At 42.7% G+C, this 21584-nt stretch overlaps 1 protein-coding gene across 1 annotated transcript in view; it reads left to right on the top strand.

Annotated features, from left to right (window-relative positions):
* The window catches only part of PDE1B (phosphodiesterase 1B), a 1091117-nt gene that overhangs the window by 675206 nt on the left and 394327 nt on the right, over positions 1 to 21584 (top strand). The window contains exon 7 of the mRNA XM_078688664.1: positions 565 to 665. Coding sequence (XP_078544790.1) covers positions 565 to 665 — 101 coding nt within the window. The remainder of the gene's footprint in view (positions 1 to 564; positions 666 to 21584) is intronic.

The raw sequence follows: 21584 nt of genomic DNA, 5'->3' as shown, positions 1-21584 counted from the left end.
CAGGCAGCTTTGCACGATGACGCGAGGATGTCTGCGTTGGAGCTAGGCAGCTCAAAGTTTGCAAGCGCAGGCACAGTCACCACTGCGCTATTTCTTTGAAAATGTGGTGCAGTTCTGCTCTTCCTGTTCATGCAATGCAGTGCAGCAACTTTATTATATACTACTACCCTTAATGATACATTTTCAAAAACATGGTTTGCCTTAAAGCAGAGTACATTTGGGGCAGGTGCATCGATCCCATGTCTGTGCCCGAAAATCAGTGGCTGTAATCTGAGCTTTATGGTTAATCCAACTCAAAGTGGAGACCATCCCTGACATAAAGCTTTCTGTGAACGTTCAACATACCAGCATTGAAGCGGGGTAGCATGAACTATACTATTTGCCCTTTCAGGAAGGGTTTAATGACGAATTCTAGCAATCAGAGTACATGAGTTTGATGTATGCTTCTATTTAGAACAGTCCTAGCTCCTTGTTGTTGGTAACATTTGCCTTTCAGCTTGTGTAGTGCAGAACTTCACTTTCTCTCACCATTTATGTTTTCCCCTGTGTTTTTCCTTTGTGCAGCATTGCTTAACTGAGATTGAAGTGCTGGCCACCATATTTGCAGCTGCAATCCATGACTTTGAGCACACGGGCACAACAAACAGCTTCCACATCCAAACAAAGTGAGTATTTGAACCCCCTTCTGACAACCAAAGAGCAGGTGTGCTTTTGTCTTAAAGGGTGTTTGTTAGCAAGTTGGTTTTAGGCTCCATAATCCCAGTTTTAAGGAGCTTTGTCTTGTAGCTGGAGTCAAGACGTTTGACACGTTATAATTTAGATTGCTCGCTGTACCTTTGTATGATACTTGATATCCTGTATTATTTTTCTCTAAATCTACATTTTGTACATGCATTTTTGCTTAAAGAAATGTATACAAAAACTCGCAATAGGGGTTCCATGCAATCCAAGATGTTCCATGTGTCCCTTTTCACCCTTAACATTCTGATATCACTTGAGCTTGCCTCTCTTGCAGTGTAGTTTAAGAATATGACTAGTAGCATAATCATTAGTGGAGTGTTGTGAAAAAAGTTCACATATAAGGAAGACAATATGCATTAACCCCTTCCAGGCTGATGACTAGCTCAGCTCGTCATGAGCGTAACCTGCCGTGCGCTCATGACGAGCTGAGCTCGTCATGTAATGCGGTATTTTTAAAATTACCGCGCACAGCGGGAAAAGCCGCCACAGCGATGCGGTTAAAAGGCAAACCTATTAACTGCGATGTACAACATCCAGCATAAACACAAACGTAAACTCTTTGAATGCAGAATAAAGGGCATTTTGGATTCAATTATGACCTTAAATGCTGCGAAGAGATTCTGCATACATCCTCATACCCTATTCAAAGATTTTGTCAACCAGGGAGGCATAATAGGCAGCTCAAACATGCATAGGGACATATTTATCAAGGTTTGGCATCCACCTTGTGCCACGGAAGGGGAAGTAAGGGTGATGCAAAACCTAAAAGAGTCTTATCACGCCACGCAAGGCCATCTTGAGTGGCAACGATTGGCTTGATACATTTAGGGTAATGCCAGGCAGCGCAAATCGCTGCCTTGCGTCACCATGAGGCAGGGAGGCGCTTTATTGGTGAAGCGTGGGTGTTCCCTCGCATCCACCCATGGATTCTGACACATTCCCAGATGTATTAACCCCTCGCATGCTTGTGACGGAACCGTTCTGTCACAAACCTCGGATGAGCTGTGCTTGTGACGGAACGGTTCCGTCACGGCCTGCTCGCCGCGCCTGCGCGGCGCGAATTCCGCGCCTGTGCTGAGCATTCTATTGGGCGGGCGGGGCCGTGACGGAACCGTTCCGTCACAAGCACAGCTCACCCGAGGCTCGTGACGGAGCGGTTCCGTCACGAGCACGGGAGCACCGCGTGGCCCCCCCTCCCCCTTAGCACTGCGGCGAAATAGCCGCCGCAGTGAAGGGGTTAACATGGGTAGACTTGATAATGCATTAGGATTGTATGGCTGCCCACCAGAGGGGCAACGAGGATAACTATATTTTCTACTTGCATTGGAGCTAGGTAGCCAAACGTGCACCCGTGCTAGAAGAGGACAGGAATGCGCTGTATAATGGTAAATACAGCATATACCTGCCCTGTCACGCAGCGCAGCAGGTGGCTTGCTGCATAGCGCTGTGTGAAAGAATGATAACTGTGCCCCATGAAATATAAACCAGGAAGGTATAACGAAAGTCTTATTTACCCTATACATAAATTGTTAATAAAATTAATGTGTATATTACAAAATAAATTGTACACCTTTGAAACCAGCCATCTAAACTGCTACCATCTCTCTATGGAATTTTTTATTTATGCATTTCAATATGCCCACTACGTTTGCCTCCGCGACAAACAAATTTCAGGCCAATTAATAAAATCGTTTATCAGCAGATGTGAACATTTTTGAAATGTCAACCACTTGGATCTTTTCAATAACATCAATTGCTGTTTTTTCCACAGACATATTTGAAAAGGAAACCAACACCCATAGATGCAGGGCTTTCAGTGACATACTGTGACTCGCACAAGAATGAGTCATCATATCTCTTTGAACTTGATGATATATTCCCAATCACTAAATAAAAACTTGGAACTTTCATGAGATAAAACAACCACTTACTCTCGCTGAACCACATTCCGTTCTCTCACTACAATGTTCTTCCTCTATGATACCTCCATTCCAATCTCCCTTAACAGACACCCTTCACCAATATGGATTTATTTCTTCCATATCCTTTATTCTTTAACCTCTATAGAACGTTATACTCCTTGTAGGTTATCATTCATTGTTCTTGAGAAATGGAAATATAAACTTCTCAAGAAATTGCAACCACCTCAAAGTCATCCCATCAATGTACTACAAGCTCACTAATTTTGAGCAGATAGGCAACATAGATTTAACAGTTCCAATTTTCGCTTCATTCACATTTTAGCTTCACTGCTATATTCTCACACTGACATTATATTATGGGCCTTATTTTGATATCAGGCGGACGCCACCATTGCGGATATGGGTCCGGCCGACCTCCGAGCGCTGAATTTTGATGTGACAGCACATTGTGCAGCCGCAAGCTCTCTTTTATGTATGGGAGCTTGTGCCACACTCGGAAACCAGCCGCAGGCACAAGCTCCTATACAGAAAACAAGTTTGTGTTCATCTCTGCACAACATGGCAGGCACCTCATGGTACCTGCCACACAGTGCAGGAATGAACAGGGGGCACCATAGGTTCCCCCTCGGCCCCCAACCAGTGGCCGCTGGCTGAAGGGGGTCCTGCTAGGGATCCCTAAAGTCATTTTCCGACAAGGTTCCCATGTTGGAAAGCCTGGCATGGATACTCTGTCCATGGGGATTACATGCCAGTTCCAAAAGGCAGACAGGCCCACTGAGCCCATCAGAAGCCAGCCGGAATGTCCAGCCAGTTTCAAAACCGACAGCCTCCATTGTAATGAGGCTGTCAGATTTGAAACTGTGATGAGGCTCAGAAAGCCTTGTCGTAATGAGGCTCTAAATGTAAAGAAGCTTGTTATATAAAATCAAGGGTGAGCAGTTTCGACAAATGGTTGTTGTAACAATTCTTTGTCCTATGCAAATTTCATAGGCTAATTCACCCCAAAGGCAAGTATACATGTTATTTGCAATATCTAAATATGTTTCTTCAGCAGTATTTTTTAGGGCTAAAACAGCTTCACGACACCTACAGGTGGCATCAGAGGTTTCTCTGAAAAGTGGATCTTGGCAAATTTAGTAGCTCAAAATCAATTTGACAGGCCACACCCCACTTAAAATTAGCACACTTTTAATTAAACATACGTTATCTGTCCTGAATGCACAATTGTGGACATGTTTATCATAAAACAATGTGGTATCATCCTTGCTCTGGGATAATATGCCCAATTTATGACATACTTATTTTTAAGCCTCACACACCTTCTGTAATAAGAAAATTCATACAGAAAACACCACAGTCAGGCATTTGCTTGCAGTTTGATTAAGCAGCCTTCACAATGTTCCTCCATGGTTGTTCTAATTGCCAACATGTTGTCTGGAATGGAAGTCTAGACTGCCTAACAACCAAAGAAAACAAATAGCTATGCTGGATCATATATCCAAAGGAGTAATGAATAATATAAGTGGTGTGGACTCTTTATGCAATGGAATTTTATCATAGACTGACTGAAGAGCAAGAGCACCCAAGAAAGTTGAGTAATGCACTTGAACAGTCAAAGCCTATCAAACCACATGCGTTGCCTCACATTTCGAAGATACATATATATCAAGCAAACTTACTCACTACATGTACAAACTGGTGATTCTATCAATTTGACTTTGTTTCCTTTCTCCTACTTTACTATTATCTCCTGCTTCCTTTGTTCAATAGAGAAAGGAAATCTTTTCACTTGAACTTTAGTAATAATAGTTTAATGTTTATGATTGAGGCCTGGCACTTTTTCCTGTCTGCTGGTATACAACATGATCTCCAGATAGGGTTGGTCCTGCAGCCCCAAAATGGTGGTCCCCTCTTGGTATCAGATATTTTACCCATGAACGCCCACCCTTAAAATCTCACCAATTCTAAGACTGTGGACCTATAAAGGATTGACAACCCCTTCTTTTTGAAGATCAGTATGAGATAACATTGTACGAACCTATAGTGAAAAATCCCTTTACACACATCTTTTAATTGGAGTACAGCAAGCCTGAGTCTGCTACCATTCATCTAAAACGTCACCAACTTGTACCACATGAACAGTATATACATCTTCCCTGTTCATCTATCTTTACCTCTGTTTAGCTATTAACTTTCCTACCCTCCAGCTTAACTATTGTTATGACCACAGCTGCCATAATGTAATCATTTTGCCCCTCATCATTCTTTTTTAAATTGTATTTATTAATTTCATGCAGTAAATCCACGGAAGGAAAAAGTCATGACACAATACATCAATCCATACACATAGGACTAATAATAAAACATTTGACCATCCCCCACTCACACATATCAAAATGTCAAATGTTGACAGCAAAATTTCCCCCCAAGCTGTCACTTAAATTCAAACCCAACAAGATCAAAATCCTTTGCTCTCGTTTTCCCAACCCTTCTGCGGGTGGTACTTTAGCTCACCCCGATTTGTTATCCTTCCTAAAGTTCCTGAGCTCCCTTTACAGTGCAATTATTCTAAGAAAGATGGAATCATCCCAAAATGCATCATTCCAGACTTAAAATGACATTCTTCCACCTGAGCCATCAAATACGTTAATGACCTAAAACATTCTTCCGTACTTGTGGGACTCATAATGAGACCCCTATACCTCCAAATGTGCTACATGTTGAAAAAGAAAGATAAAAAAGGGAAGAATGCCAGTGCCAATTCAAGAGGCCAATCTCTTTTGTTTTCTTTCTCCTTTCCTTCTTCCTGGTCTTTTTCTTCCTTTGCCCTTCATTCTTTGTTCCTCTTCCAATATTTTGCATTCTAAGCAATCAGTCAAATACAAACCCATTGAGATCCAAATTCTTATCTCTCCTTATCCTAACTGTTCTGAGGGAGGTGCTTCAGGTTAACCCCAATTCCTTACACTTCCTAAAGTGCTCCCTTTTAAGTGCAATTAGTCTAAGAATAATCAACATATCCCAAAATAAATTCCATTAAAAAATGCAGCAGGTTAATCCTAATACTAATGAGGAAAAACATAAAGATTATAACTTTAAATTGACAGTGCATGTTCATTACAAAAGTGCATAGGCCTCTTTCCCTATCCCTAAAGCCTTGAATAGGGGTAGAGACATTACCCTATCCAGAGCCATTTTCTCTATTTCTTGTGATACTCTAAGGAGTGATGCACTCTGGAATGATACCAGGCTTCCCGCTTGTTGACCTTCCTCATTTTTAACTTCCATTCTACTGTCCTCGGAGCGTAGGGGGATTTCCAATATGTAGTAATCAAAGAGTGAGCTATGAGTATTGACATGAATGAAAAGTGTTCCATATCAGTTTACCCCGTCATCTCACCATCCCAAATCCCCAAAAGTACTGTTCTTGAGGTGGGATGAATGTCCCTTTCAGTTGTTTCACCTACTGCCTGAAACACGCCCTCAACAAAACATCTCCAAGTTGCCACAGGACCAGCACATATGCACCCAGTCTCCTGCCTGTTTACATTTCAGGCAATATCCAGAGGAGCTGGGAACCATCCCATTTTCTAATTGTAGGGTTAGGTACAACATCCAACCATTGAAAAAAGCCATTCTGTGGAATTTGACCCCTGTAAGGGTGGAATAACTAAGGTCAAAATATCTTCTCAATGTGTTTCCTTTAATTCTATCCCTGTGTGGTTATTCTATTTTGATCTTATATTCAAAACCCTGTCATCTGGCCCCAGATGCAGTTCTTTGTACCAATAACTTAAAGAAGCATTGACTTTATCATTCCGAAACAGGACCTTAGCCCTATTTCTTGAAGAATCGATATCCACCCCTGATAAGTTACCAAAAATAGCACTTAATTGGATGTACGTGAAAAAATTAGAATGCACACGGGATGTCTTTTAAAAAAATAGGACCGAAGATGATTTCAGTTAGGCCTCTTCTAAAACAATTCCACCTTTTGTGATACTTAAGTCTGTACATTTTCCTAGAGTTTCCTCAGTAGGTCAGGAGAGATATATTGACAAGAGCACTGTGGGGTCTCTGCATTGACTTGGGGGAGTTTATATTTACTAAGAATTTTTCAACAACCAAATGAGGTTAAGTAGCTTGTACCTGCCTTTTCTAGGTGATTTAGGGATTAGAACACTCCACCTAAGTCCAGCTCCCCCAACTTTTTCAACATAAGTAGGAGAATGAAGTTGTTAAAATTAGAGGAAGACATTAAGAAACACTGCAATTGTAGAATAAAAGATGCCATAAAATATGTCTGGAGATCGGGGAGTTCGAAGCCTCCCTCCAGCTTGGGCAACTGTAGAGCCTTCAGCTTCACTTCTGAGCATTTCTGGAATCAAATATAAGATGCGATGGCTTGTTCCAGCTTTTGAAAAAGGCAGCTTCTAACTAACAAGGAACAGATAGGAATGAAAAGTGGAACAACAGTAGGATTTAAATTTTAATCAAGGCAATCTGACCAATAATTGATAAGGGCAGTCTTCTTCATATTTCTAATAAGTTAAAAACCTTTCTCATCAAAGGATTAAAATTGTTGTTAAAGACTTCCTCCGGCTCCTGTGAATAAAAAACCCTAAAAGACGTTTTTGGACTTCCTCTATAGTTTTTCTTCAGAACTGGTGGGAGGACATCGAGGGAGATATTAAACAACAGACATTCGGTTTTTGCTTCATTCATTTTATAGCGCACTAAATTCATAAAAGTTTTAATCAACTACGAGGCACTATTATTATTAAGAGTGGTCAGAGTTAAGAATAGGGCCATATCATCTGCATATAGCTTTATTTTAGCGATTTTGGGCAGGGGAAATGCAGTGTTTATATCATGAAAGATGGATTGGTCCACAGTGCTCAATAAAAAGGACTAAAAATAAGGGAGAAAGAGTGCAGACTTAAAGTGTTCCTCAATTTAGAATAATTTGCCCTGCCCCTAATTTATTATGTGTTAACTGTACTGTCACTAATGTCTCTTATGTTTCATAATCCTCATCACTTTTAATACAACCCCCCAGTTTTCTTCCTTTGCACCCCTTTCCCCCAAAACTGCCCTCCCCCTCCTCAACTCACCCACCCTAACCCATCACACTCCCCAAGCCAACCCATAACCCCTGGGACACCTAGCTCCTAAAAGCTAAATCTGCCCTTTCCAGTCATCAAAACGAAGCACTGTTAAGGCACCAGGGGCACTAAATCCTGGGTGCCCCACACAAAAAAAGAAACCCTTCTATAACCTAACTAGGGCTCCCTCATTTCCCAGCAGAGAGAGAAACCTTCTCGCCTCTTGCATTCCGGAAAAAATATCCAACTGCCTAGCCCATAAATGGTCAGCTTCGCTGGTTGGTTTATTTGAGCTTTTGCCCCTCTGGCCATAATCATCCGTTTGAACTCCTACTGTTTGCAAGAGGTTTCAAAAGACTTATCCTGTAAAATTTGGAAAGTCAAGCCCTTCTCTACAATTATAGCTTTACATTGGATAGCTTTTCTTAGGACTCTTTCCCGAATACGAAAGTCCTGGGCAGGCTATTGATGGGCTGTGGCTACAGATAAATCTGATACAGGCTCTTTCAGCACATAAGAAGATATCCGCTTAGAAACAGTCTCTAACATTTCCAAACCCCTTTCCCAACCTTCCGGGACTCCAACAAGATGGAGGGAAGACCTACAGGACAGCTTCTTCAAATCCTGAATCTTCCTACTCCTATTTCTCATCTCAGTCTGTATGTATTGAGCCGCCTCGTCATAGTGTGTGCATCCTCCAGATTAGATGGTCTCTGCACCATCTCTGTCTGGCAGGCATTCAGATCCATAATTCTAGGCGCTATTGCCTCCAATTTTTCTTCCAATTTATTGACCATGGCTATTTTTGCTACTTTAATTTCCTGGTCTTCCTTTCAGAGGAGCTGAAACAAGGCGAACATGATATTCCCGACTCACCCCAGGCTGGGACAGTGGGATTTGGTACACTAGCTCAACAGGGCTCTATAAAGATCTCCACCAGCATCCTTACTTGCCCACCAATGGTCTCCAAGGATAGAGTAACAGTAAGAGCCCCAGCCCCAAGTCCTGCTACCACCTTCCCCTCCATAGCTGGAATAATCATCAAATTGATATTGAGGGGAGAGCTCTTTTCCATCTCTCATTTTGGCCTATGTTTTCTCCCCCAGGGTGAACTCATATACCCCCTTCTTTGTACATTGCACCTTTAGAGATTGCCCCCCAAGCCCCCCCCCCTTACCAGGTGTCTGGAATATGGGGTATTGTATTCTGCTATGGTTGCCTTCCTGGCTAAGTCTGGCTTCAGACAAGAGAGGCGGGGGTGGCTGTCTCCAAAAGCCCCCGGTGGGGTCTCTTCTCTTAATGAATGTTCTTTATCCTGGCCAATATAGGCTTCTTTCAGTACACCAGTGACACAAACGCACTTTTCAATTTCCAAGACTTTTGACCCCTGTGCATTTTTTTTTCACTGTGAAGTTTGGGGGTGGCAGGGCAGGGTCTGCCATTCTCTCCTCTTAATTTCTCTTCTGGATCCATAGAGACCTTAGAGTGATTTGTTGTGGAATCCATTAGAGAAAGGGGGTCCAACTTGCACGCTTGATTTGGCTTCATGAGAACGTTCCCTTGGAAAAATGTCCCTTTCCTCATGGAAGTGTACCTTCGGCTGCCAGCGTAAACCACTCAATCAGCTCAGACTGCTTTCTGAACAGCTTCAACAACACTCAGGCTGAAGTTGCTTCCTATAGTGTGAAGAAGACCTTCTGGTAAGTGGCTCAGCCCGAGAGCGGATGCAAATTGCCCCCTACCGTAATATCCGAGGTAAGCTTTGCCACCTCCTGGTCAGATGTTGTCATGGTGGAAAAGGCTCTCCAGATCAGATTCTAAATATACATATATTGCACAAGCCACAGTCAAGCTATCCATTATAAATCATCAGAGGGACCATGAGAGGTGCAAATATTTCCAATATCCACATTTTCTTTTAGCTCCTTTTTCTTGCTCTTGTTATTTTTTAACAGGCACATGAGCACACCAAAGCAGGGGAGCCAGCGTTATATTATACCACTAAGCAATCATGGACACGTGAGCCCTGTATTCTTTACAAGCAGATGTGCTCCTCAATAGGAATGGCAACTGTTAGAAATGGGGATCTCTGGTTGGCTAAGGCTTGCGCCAAAGCCAGGCAGAGACCACCACTCTAGTCAGGGCAAGGGAGTTACACGTCAAAGATAACCCCTGCTCACCCCCTTGGTAGCTTGGCACAAGCAGTCAGGCTTATCCCGGTGGTGATGGGTGAAGCATTTGCACAACACACACAGTAACAACATACTAGGCACACCACAGAAGGAACTGCCCACAAGGTTATATATGAAAATAGCCTTTGTATTATCATAAAACACATTAAATGGTAATCACACAATATACACTGTGCAAACTGGCACTGGGCAATATTTACAGGGGATTATTTACACATGACAGGGCCACGTGGGCCACTGTCAGAATCATCACTTGGTAAAAATAGTAAAAGTAAGAACATATCATAAACGTAGCCACGACCAGTACTTACTGATAAACTATACTCAGCATCATCCTGTAACAGAAATCATATCATGCACAGTATGACATCAGGCGAGAAATATATTCTGCGCCAACCTCATAAGCCTAAACATAGTAGACCATAACCTCCTAAACATAACTCGCATTAGGAAATAAACGTACTAACATAAACCGCAGTAGGGAATAAATCATACCTAAACCACAGTAGAAGATACAAATATAACTTAACACAGTATGTAAAATCTCATAATCATAAAATCGCATCTAGAACATACATCAAGGTGCATAAAACATATCATATCAATTACATTTCCTACCACCTATATAAATCCCACTAGGACCTGGCGCCATACAAACCTAATAGTCCCCTTGGCCAACTGGCCATCTCTAAGGGGCTCTAATGTCCTCTGTCCAAAAGTCAGGGCGCTGCCAATGCAGCAGGAGTCAGGGGTACGCAATTGCGCAAACCTAAACTTTGCAGCAGGCACTAAGTGCTGCGCAGCTGCGAATAGATCCAGCGAAGCAGTGTGTCTCACTTCCAACTTCAGCAAGGAAAGAAAAACCTAAACGGTGCAGCTGCCCACTACTTGCTGGGCAGCTGGAAATATAAAAATGAGGCATGGGCCCTCAATGGCCCTTGAAAACAAATGATGGCCCACGTGGGAGCCACACAGGGCTCTGAAAACAATGGGGCCAACTGTTGGAGCCACATGAGGCTCTGTAATTAAATCATGCCCCCAATCACCGTGGCTTTCAGGGGCCCCTAAATGACGGGGGCCCCACAAGCTCTGGAAAGTGATTAGGCCAAATGTTGGAGCCACACGGGGCTCTGCAGAACAACTCTGTCCCATCGTGGAGCCATCTGGCTCTGGGACAAACATGTCACAACCGGGGCACCCACGGGTCCCTCTTGCCCTGGAATCATATGCCCCCTTCATTGGGGCAGCCCGCAACGGCTGGTCTGCTCAGGGAAATTGGAGTTTGACACTGGCCGCGATCGGCCCAAACACGGGAGAGGTGCTCACTCACCAGGGCTCAGGGCAGGACTCCTCCGGTCTCCTCTCGGGCCTCCGGGACCCGCACCACTTCACCAAGTCTTTGCTGCTGGCGCCTCGGGGCTCTCCCTCACTTATGGGAGCCCCGCCTCATCTATGCGCCATGCTTCACCCGGTCCCCATCCTCAGGACCGGGCCTGACTGCTTCCTACGGCTGCCGGGGCACGTGCAGGACTTCCTCCTCAAAACCAGAAGTCCCGCCCGCTGCCAGGCACCTTGTAGCCAGACTTCTGTTTTCGCCGTGACTCAGGCCGCAGCGGTGATTGCTTCCCGGCGGCAAGAGGGGTAGGCTCCCTCGAGAATTAAAGTAAAGGTAGAAGCGGGGTGGGCACCTGCGTTGGAAATCAAATGAGCGGGGTGTGCACCCGCATTGGAAATAACGCAAATCAACTTAAGGCTGCCATGTGGGGTGGGCACCCACCGTAAATAAAAATAATAAGTGGGGTGGGCACCCGCAATGCCGGTATCATGGGCGAATCCCTACTGTGGGGACTCCCTCTTAGCTGCGCAGCCCCCAGGCTCTCCTCCTCTGGGGGAAGTAAATCAAAGCGCGCCCAGTGCTCTGAAAGGCTGCCTATCAAAACCCTGAAGATCCTTGGATGAAAAACTAAGTAGAAGTCTCCCAAAAAGTCTTTAGTGCATCCCGGGGCAAGGGAGGGCCTAGGGAGGCAAGCCCTCATGGCAGCCTCCCCATGGCCCCAGCAGCAGCACGTCCCAGCAGGAACAGCAACAAAGAACTGAACATTTACATGGGGTCACAACCCCTTTTTTTATACACACATTACCTTTGTCTAAAAGTGTGGGGCATGGGAGTACCAGATACAACTGGTTCAGGGGAGCTTTGGAGCACTTTGTTTGCTCAGCTCCTCTCTCCTTTTTACAGGAAAGGCCAGGGACATCAGACGAACCGCAGGAGCGACTCCTCCCTCCCATCTACATGCAAATCTCCCTATTCACCACTGGGCAGACTCATCCTGGCTCCTGGAGCCATCCACATCATCTAGCACCTGTTACTCACAAGCCAGACATGCAATTCACATCAGGAAAGCAGACACACAGCACACAGAAAAGCCAACTTCTAAAAGTGGCATTTCTAAAATAACCACAATAAATCTGCGCACACTATTGTGCAGCATTTATTCACACGAGTTCGCACATACTAAACTTGACCCTGCACTCCCCTCATACCAGGAATTACCATGGACACACATATCCCCCATGCATTCCTAGGGGAGGGCAGGCCCATCTCACCACACGCACTCAGATAGCGCACGCACTTTACACTGGGCCACAGTGCTAATGTGCACAGAGGCCTAAAATCACTACCACCACGTCAGAGCTTAAGGCAAAAAGTTTAGGGGTGAACCTGCCAAAAAGGGCCAAGTACAACAGTAACTTTTAAGGAGTATCTAAGAGGGAGGCTCTAAGCCACAGTAGCTTGCTAGGTCTGAGCGCTTAAACACTGAACACGTAAAAGTATTCAGAGGCCAACAGATCACAAGGCTGAGGTTAAAGCCCAAACCCGCCATCCTTCGTGGCCCAGTGTCCTCTCTGCATGCACCATCGCCTCACCAGCTATTGCTTCTTTTCCTCTGCCACCTACCAGGGGGTCTAGGCGCTTGCCACCGCCTCTTTTGCAGCATCCTTTTCTTCAGATGAGCCAACAACTTAGCTCGCAATTCAGTCAATTCCGCTTGCGCAGTAGGGCAGTGAAGTCGAAGTCCATCATGTTTATGTGTATGTTTATGTTTGAGGGATTTATAAAGCGCGTGACCACCCTTGGGTATCTCAGCGCGGACAGATAAAGGTAAAGACCGTCCACACTTAGTCCACTGGGAAAAGGCAGGTCTTGAGCCTTTTTTAAAAGCCAGTTCATTTTCCATGAGACGGATCTCTGGGTCTAAGCTGTTCCAAAGCGTCGGAACCAGATGAGTGAAGGATCTTCGGCCCCATCTGGCTTTTTTAGCTGGGACCGCTTTCATCAGGAATTTTGAGCTAGATCTGAGGGACCGATGTGGTAAGTAGTGCGTAATCAGTTTTTGGATGAGGACAGGGCCTCTCCCATGCATGGCCCTATGAGCCAGACTCAGAGACTTGAATTTAATTCTGGCATGAATCGGGAGCCAATGCAATTTCCGCAGTCCTAACCTGGCTGATTGACGTCTGGAAATGCCCAGCAACAGTCGGGCGGCGGCATTCTGAACCACTTGTAATCTTTTTATAACATATTTGGGTGATCCCAAAAAGAGGGAGTTACCATAGTCCAGTCGCGATGTAACTAGGGCCTGAACTATGGTTCTCCTTGCGTCCACTGGGAGCAGAGACGTGATTTTCCTAATCAGAAGTATGGTTCCAAAACAGGTCCCGGCCAGTTTGTTGGCCTGGACCTCCATTGTTAAGTTCTGGTCCAGCCAAATGCCTAGATCTTTAATGGCAGCCATGGGGGAAGGCGAAGGCCCCCAGCTTGGTGGCCAGAAAATGTCCAATCTCGGAGTAGCTTTATTGCCCAGAATCATTAGTTCTGTTTTATCTCCGTTTAACTTGAGCCTGCAATTTGACACCCAAGACCCAATTTTTTCGAGGCAGGGGACAAGTTGACGGTGGTCTGAGTTCAGAGAATCCAAAATTGAAAACACCAATTGCGTGTCATCGGCATATGACACGATGGAAATGCCGAATTCCTGTACTAAATGAGCCAGAGGACTGAGGAAGACGTTAAATAATGTCGGGCTCAGGGAGGAGCCCTGTGGTACTCCCCAAGGTGCTTCAAGGGGGTCTGATTGGAATCCTGCCTCCATGCATTGAAAGTACCTATCGCTCAGAAATGAAGCTACCCATTTCTTTGCAACTCCTACTATTCCCACATTTTCCAGCCTCTGAATCAGCACTGAGTGGTCTACCGTATCAAAAGCGGCACTCAAGTCTAAGAGTACCACAGCTGCAGTTTTACCTTGGTCCAATATGAACTTAAGCTTTTCGGTGACCACTAACAGTGCCGATTCAGTACTATGTTTGGGTCTGAACCCCATCTGGGACTGATGGATGACACTGTCCTTTTCAAGAAAAGAAGAAATTGCAGTGTTCACCTGCTTTTCTGCAATTTTCCCCACTATCGGCAGTAACGATATTGGACGATAGTTTGATAGATCATCCTCCTGCCTCAATCCAGAGTCTGGCTTGACCTGCTCTCCCTCTCCGCTGCCCGTCCCAACAAGTCCGCGGGTCAAAGAATGAACGCCGCCTCGCCCACTCCTCTTTGCTCAGCGTGCAGGACCCAGATGCCAATCCTCCATGTCAGGAGAGATCAGGCGCCCTGCCTGTCGGGCAACCTCTCTCCCTTCATTACGTTATCCTCCTACTCTCACCCCTCAAAATTCTTGACACAACTGTTTGCTAGCTCATCCCGGCAAATGTCCCCTTGACCCACAGTTTTCCCACACGGCTTGAGTGTTCATGTGCATAACTGTTTATTTTCTAATAAATAATCAGCTCATACCACATTCATAAACTCCTTCATATTGACAATTTTTCCTTTGGGAAAAACAGTGGGTGCCTAATAAGAAAACATACATGGAACAGCATTGATATACACATGAATATTAATTGCGCTATCATGCTGCACTTCCTGGGATTTGCCTGTAAATGTTCGACCCTCTGCTAAAGAGAAGAGAATGCATCATATTTTTTTACAGCAGGAGTCACTTTCCACTCTTAATATATTTTTTTTAAAGTAACAAGATTCTCTATCCATTCACTCCAAGCTAGAAGTGTCTCTCCCAGCACAGGAAGAACTGGCCTTAAATAGATTAATAATATTAATCTGTGTGTCCTGGTGCTCCTAGGCAGAGTGAGAGGGAAGAGGCTAATATATAATAATTTAACGTCCTTGCTTCACTCCAAAAAATTGTTCATGAAACCTTGCACGTGCGTTGTTGACTACCACCTAACGCATATGTATTAGGCATAGTTTTTCACATACATATTCAGAATAATGTAAGGTAGCAAAAAAGGTTACGTGCTGAATTGTCCTCAAAGTGAAAAAGCTCACCACGTGATTAAGTTAGTAAATACTTGTTGAATGACACAGAACCCAGAGCACATCGAGGTGTTATCTAGCCAGCTCAAACTATTAAAGTACAGCTGTGATATTCTTCTACAGACTACTAATACTTATACAGATTATAAACCGTATTCATTTAATCATCATCACATTTGAAATTTGTTAGAATTTCACAAGCCTTCAATTAATTGCTCAACAGTGACAAGGGCTTCTGTCTGCTAAAACTTTCTTTTTCTTTTTTTTTAATTTTTTTTTTTATTGATTTCATTTGGCAGTGGAATGTTGCAAAGTACATAGACACAATAATACCACATAAGCTAGAAAAAAAGAAAAAGAAGGAAAAGACAATAGAAGAACATTTCAGGTACATATTGGGATTAAAACAGTGTTTGCAAAAAAAGAAAATCCAATATTACATCCAATTATTAATAGGCGACCATAATTTTCGACCAAACATCTTCTTCCTTCGCCCTTTGAGTCTATAAACCGCATTTTCAAGCTGATATACACTTAATAGTTTAGATTGCCAGTGATGGAAAGCGGGGGGATTCGGATCTAACCAGCGTGAGGTAATACAATACCTATAAATCGACATAGCTATAAATATGAAGCCTTCCTCTTCCACTGATCTAGTGTCAATTTGGTCAGTTTGAATGCCCAGTATAACAACTTCTGAAGATAATATAAGCGATGATTCTAAGATGCTATTTAGAAACCCTTGTACATCTAGAATAAGTGGAGTCAATTTTGGGCACTGAACAAACATATGGACGGAGTCCGCAGCGACATATCCACAGCGGCTACAGCTGGTGCCCCCACTTGCTTTCCATAGTGCTAGTTTCGACGGTGTATAGTATAAATCAAAAACAGCCATAAAATGCTGGCTTTTAAATGATCCATTAAACAGCACCATATTGGCCAATTCTAAAGATCTAACAATGTCAACTTTTTCTAATCCCAATTTCATTTGCCATTTATCCATATATACTTCAAGATTATCATCTAGTCTACTTATCATTAATTGGTAAATGGTACCAATTCGACTTTTCCTTTTACAACACTCTAGTACATCTATTCTGTTCATAGAACTGGTGCTTAATAAATTTTTAGACTCTAAAAAACTTCGAATTTGGAGATACTTAAAAAAATCTCTACTGGTGAGGTTATATTTATCTTGCAAATATGAGTATGGTACCATTTGCTCATTCTGGAATAAATCTCCAAAAGAGCTAATCTTGAAATTATTCCACCTTTGCATCACTATATCCCTAAACATTTCGGGAAGTGAAAGATTCTTGAGAAATGGTGTATAATAATTCAATTTCATATTAAAACAAAACCTTCTATTAAACTGTTTCCAGATTTGTGATGCAGAAATCAAAACTTTAAACTTTGTTTTCTTGTAATAACTTGGTTCTATCAACCTAAGGAAGCACTGTTGAGTTTCTGTTCCTAAAAGCATTTCATAAATGGAAGGTGAAATTGCTTCATCCAGATGAAAATCTAAAAAAAATTAGGATCCCCATAGTTTTAAAAAAAAATTGCCCAATATTATATTCGAAAGTTAGGGATCCCCAATCCTCCTCTTAATTTAGGCATAATACACCATTTCAGAGATCTTCTAGCTCTTCGGTAACCCCATAAGAATCTAGAAATAGTTCTATCTAATTTATTGAAAAAAGCAGAAGGAAACAGAAGTGGGATTGTACGGAATACATACAAAAATTTGGGGAATATGATCATCTTAATTGCATTTGTGCGACCATATAGGGATAGATGTAAATTGTTCAACCTCTCCAAAGTCCTGTTAACAGAGGATAGTAGCGGATCTGTATTAATTCGACAATATCTTCCAATTTATCAGAAATGGTCACACCTAAATATGATGCTGTAGGAGTAAATACTACACCCTCTGGTCTGCCTACAGCTGAGTGTATAAGCTGGGTCTTTGTGATGTTTAATTTATACCCCGAAAAACTCCCACATTCTTGAGCGAGTTCAGTAATTTTTGGTAACGCAGACTCTACGTCTGAAGTAACAATTGCAACGTCATCCGCATAGGCGAATACTTTATAAGCAACCTGATGCAGCATGACGGCAGGAATCCTGGTTTCTTTTATTAGTTTAATTAAATATGGCTCAATATATAACGCAAACAACAAGGGGGAACGGGGACATCCTTGCCTTGTCCCCCTTGTAATCGGAAAAGGAGCGGACGTATCAGTAGCTGCACGTATTACTGCTTTTGGATTATTGTATAGTGCCTGAATTGCCTGGATATAATCCTTAGGGAACCCCTTCCAAGCCAGCACGGACCACAGGAACCCCCAGTCGAACCTATCAAAAGCTTTCTCAGCGTCTAATAGGACAACGCCACCCGGGGACCCTGTGGCCTACGCCCAATCCAGCAAGGTAATTATTCGTCTAAGATGATCAGTTGTATCCCTTTTTTTTATAAATGCGTGTTGGATCTTAGACACTATCGTAGGCATTATATCATCCAGTCTTTTTGCTAGTATTTTTGAGAAGATTTTACTGTCCGATGTAATTAAAGAAATCGGCCTATAGGATCCCATTTCCCTACCATCCTTTCCTTTTTTCTTAAAAATTACAATAGTAGCCAGGGACCAAGAAGTAGGCGTATTCCCTTGAAAAGCTTGTTGGAAAACTTTCACTAAGTCAGGTTTGAGTATGTTGCGGAAGACCCGGTAAAATTCTCAAGGAATCATGTCTGGCCCCATTGCTTTCCCTGGGGCTAAACTCAGAATGGCAGCTTCAATTTCATCCCAGGAAATTGGGGCGCTCAAAGATGTAATATCTGCATCAGTTATCGGAAAATTGTCGATATTTCTCAAATATGCCATTGTGACCCTATCCTGATTATCATCATAAACCTCTTTATTATATAATAATGCATAAAAGTCTTTAAATGCCTTTAATATCCCTGTTTGAGTTTCTTGTACTACACCAGCTAAATCGTCAATTTTAGTGATATCATTCAAGGTTGCTTTTTGTCTAAGGCTCTGCGCTAGAATTTTGCCTGTCTGATCATTTAATTCGTAGCATTCTGCCTTATGTTGTTTGTACTTAACAGCGACTTGTTCAGCTAAATAAGCATATAGGGCCGATCGTTCAATTGTTAAGCAACGCTGAGCTTCCTCAATTCCCTCTCCCCTGCAAATAGTAACAGCCAGTTCCAGCTCTGCATTTCTCACTAGATCAGATTTAATCTTAAATTCCTCTTGTTTTTTCTTCCGCAGATAATTAGAAAACTAATAGTTTCACCCTAACAACTGATTTGAATGTATCCCAGACAATCTGAGTTGAAGCAGTCGCATTATTTTGTAAAAAAAAGTCCTGAATAATTTTAGACATATATACCAAATACTGTTCATTTAGGAGTAAATTCAGTTGAAAAGACCATTGACGATTTAAGTTGGGGCCCCGCGATGGTAATAACAATTTTATAATAACAGGATTATGGTCCGAAACAGATTGGGGCATAATATCCACTTTCGTCCTCTCCCAAAAAAAAGAAGAGATGAAAAAATAATCTAATCGAACAAATTTTCGATGTGGTGATGAAAAAAAAGTATAGCCAGGGTCAGTTGGGAAACGTTTGTTCCATACATCAAATAACCCATTACCTAATACTAGAGCTCTTAAGGCTTTATAAGTCCTAGTCTTCCGACCAGTATACCTTTCAAGAGCACGAATATTAAAATCAGAATCAATATTGATGTTCAGATCACCACAGAGAATTAGAGGCTGGCTCCAGGTAGCAAGTTCTAAATTAATACTGTCGAAAACCTCGCTATCATCCAAGTTCGGGCCATATAAACAACATACTGTAAATGTATTACCTTCAACAATCATTTCCGCTAATCCCCATCTTCCCCACTTATCGGCTAACGTTCTAATACATTTTCCCACCCCATGTCTCATCAAAATCGCAATCCCTCTTTTAACCCCGGCCTGCTTTGAACACACTAAAAGGTCAAGACCCAAATTATTCAAAATATGCCGCTTATCCCAAGAAATGTGCGTCTCCTGCAAACATAACATATCGACAAAACTATCTTTGTCAAGAATAATAATGTAATGGTTAGGAAGAATGAGGCTTTCTCTAATATTGTGGCCTCTGAGGTGAGGGTGTGGTACCAGAATATTGATGTCAGCATATAGTCTGATATACATTTAGAGACCTATTATGTAACGGGCTCACTTTCCCTGTTTGCGCCCGGAGCACCTTAAAACAGGTGTGGCAGGCCAAAAAAGAGAAAGTGCGCACTATTACATGGAATGTACTGTCCCCAGGGCAGAAGCGAACTTGCGCTGCCCTGGACACAGCGCATTCCTGTGAAGAACAGAGTGGTTGCCCTTAAAGCCGCTCCGTGTTTTCACCGTGCAGATGGCACCCGCCTGTACTTTCAATGGGAATTAGAGATCCCCTTGCAGATGGGTGTAGTCAGTGACTGGACCTGCCTGCAAGATTATGTCTGGGGGTCCATGGGACCCCCTTCGCCCCCTGCCAGAGGGCTGCCATCAGGGGTGTCTGTAATATAGCGCAGGCGCAAATGCAAGGAGATTTCCTCATTTGTATGGGGCACACGACAATGCAAATGAGTTAACACCCCCTGTAGAGAGTGCTGGCGTTTTCAGTGTGCCAGCGCTATCGGTATTACTGAAGGGGCCACGCAAGCGTCTGCGGCCCCTTCTACAATACCAAAGTACTCTGGGGGCTCACAAAGCGGGCGCAAACGCCTGTTGCGCCCCTGGGGTACTCTCATTATAACGGCCCCTGGTGTCATAAGTATGGTGTAGAAAAACATCACGCAATTGAAGTGGATAGTAGAAAATGTACACAAAACATTACTATGTTACAAATAATATTTAAGAGATATTATTTATCGAAGAACATTTCTGTATGCAGATTTTCTGACATATATGAGGTGAGTCAGCCAAAGAAAATGTGTCACTCGGGTTTTTGTTTATGCTTAGTGGTGGGCATTTTCTTTTTTTCAGATCAGAAATTGGATTGTCACTACTAGGAATCTGTAAAGTGTTAATGATTTTCTGTGTCAATTTACTGTGAGCTGCCATGGCATGTTACCCAGAGATGAAAATAGTGCAATGTCAGCGTAGAGAAAAACATGTTCAGTACTTCAAATATGTTGATTTTTATAGTACTGTAACTCATATATTTACACAATATTAAAAATTACCTGCCCAAAATTTTTAGTACTTTGGGTCATTTTTCAGCCAAACACATTTTAGTTCAATCTGGATTATACAATGTAGAAATTTTGTTTATTTTCATTATGGGCTCTTTTTTCTGTAATCCCCAAATGATGACTGTGCTTCGGCCAGTTCTTTTCATAGGCTTCTTAGATCGTGGATATGCTTTTTTGTGGGACTTTCTACAGTCCATTCCATTCATAAAAACTTTATTTCGGCACAAATGGCCATAAAAGCACAAATTAAAAACAGTGGTTTAAAATGGTGAAAATACAATTACATAAAAAATAAAAAGAGAATCAACAATCCACACACTGTAGCAGCATTTCCAGGCATCAGTCATCTTAGAAACTGGACATAAGGTGCCTATAGAAGGTACATTAGGTGGCTATTTCCCATAAGTGCATTTACTCAGCCCGCATATTTGCCTCCAATTGTCAATATGGTTAAGTTAGATAAAATATAAGCCATGTACATTGAGGGTCCATAATCTATATACATTCTGTATCAAGAAGTGGTGGGCCTTAAAATAGATTGTCTCTGCGAGCACCAAATAAGTACAGTTTATGAAAAAATCATCATTAAAGAACATATGATGTACAATTATGCATCCTATTTACAACTTGTTTAGGATGGCTTTGCGTGTGTACCACATGGTGAATAAAAAGCGTGAGAGGGAAAAAACGATGGGCATACGCGTGTCAAATTTTAAGATCCTGTACATGTCGCGACAGTGTCTGGACCCCAAATTCCTACAGAGCTGAATAAGCCATCAAGATCTTGCCTTCTTGTACCCCTGACAGAAAAATTTCACATGGAGGTCAGTCTCTTCTACGTTGGGACACACAGGGCACTCTGCATTTATATGGCCCTCCCACTTTTTTGTAAATGAACGCAGTGGTAGGACTCCATACCTAAATTGCAGATAAAGCCAAAAGCGGCTGTATGTCGTCGAACACTGGTTCTAAAA

The sequence above is a fragment of the Lissotriton helveticus genome, chromosome 1_1 (genome assembly GCF_964261635.1).
Source record: "Lissotriton helveticus chromosome 1_1, aLisHel1.1, whole genome shotgun sequence".
Taxonomy (NCBI): Eukaryota; Metazoa; Chordata; class Amphibia; order Caudata; family Salamandridae; genus Lissotriton; species Lissotriton helveticus.
Note: the sequence above shows the minus strand (reverse complement) of the source record. Positions and strands in the feature narration are given on the sequence as shown.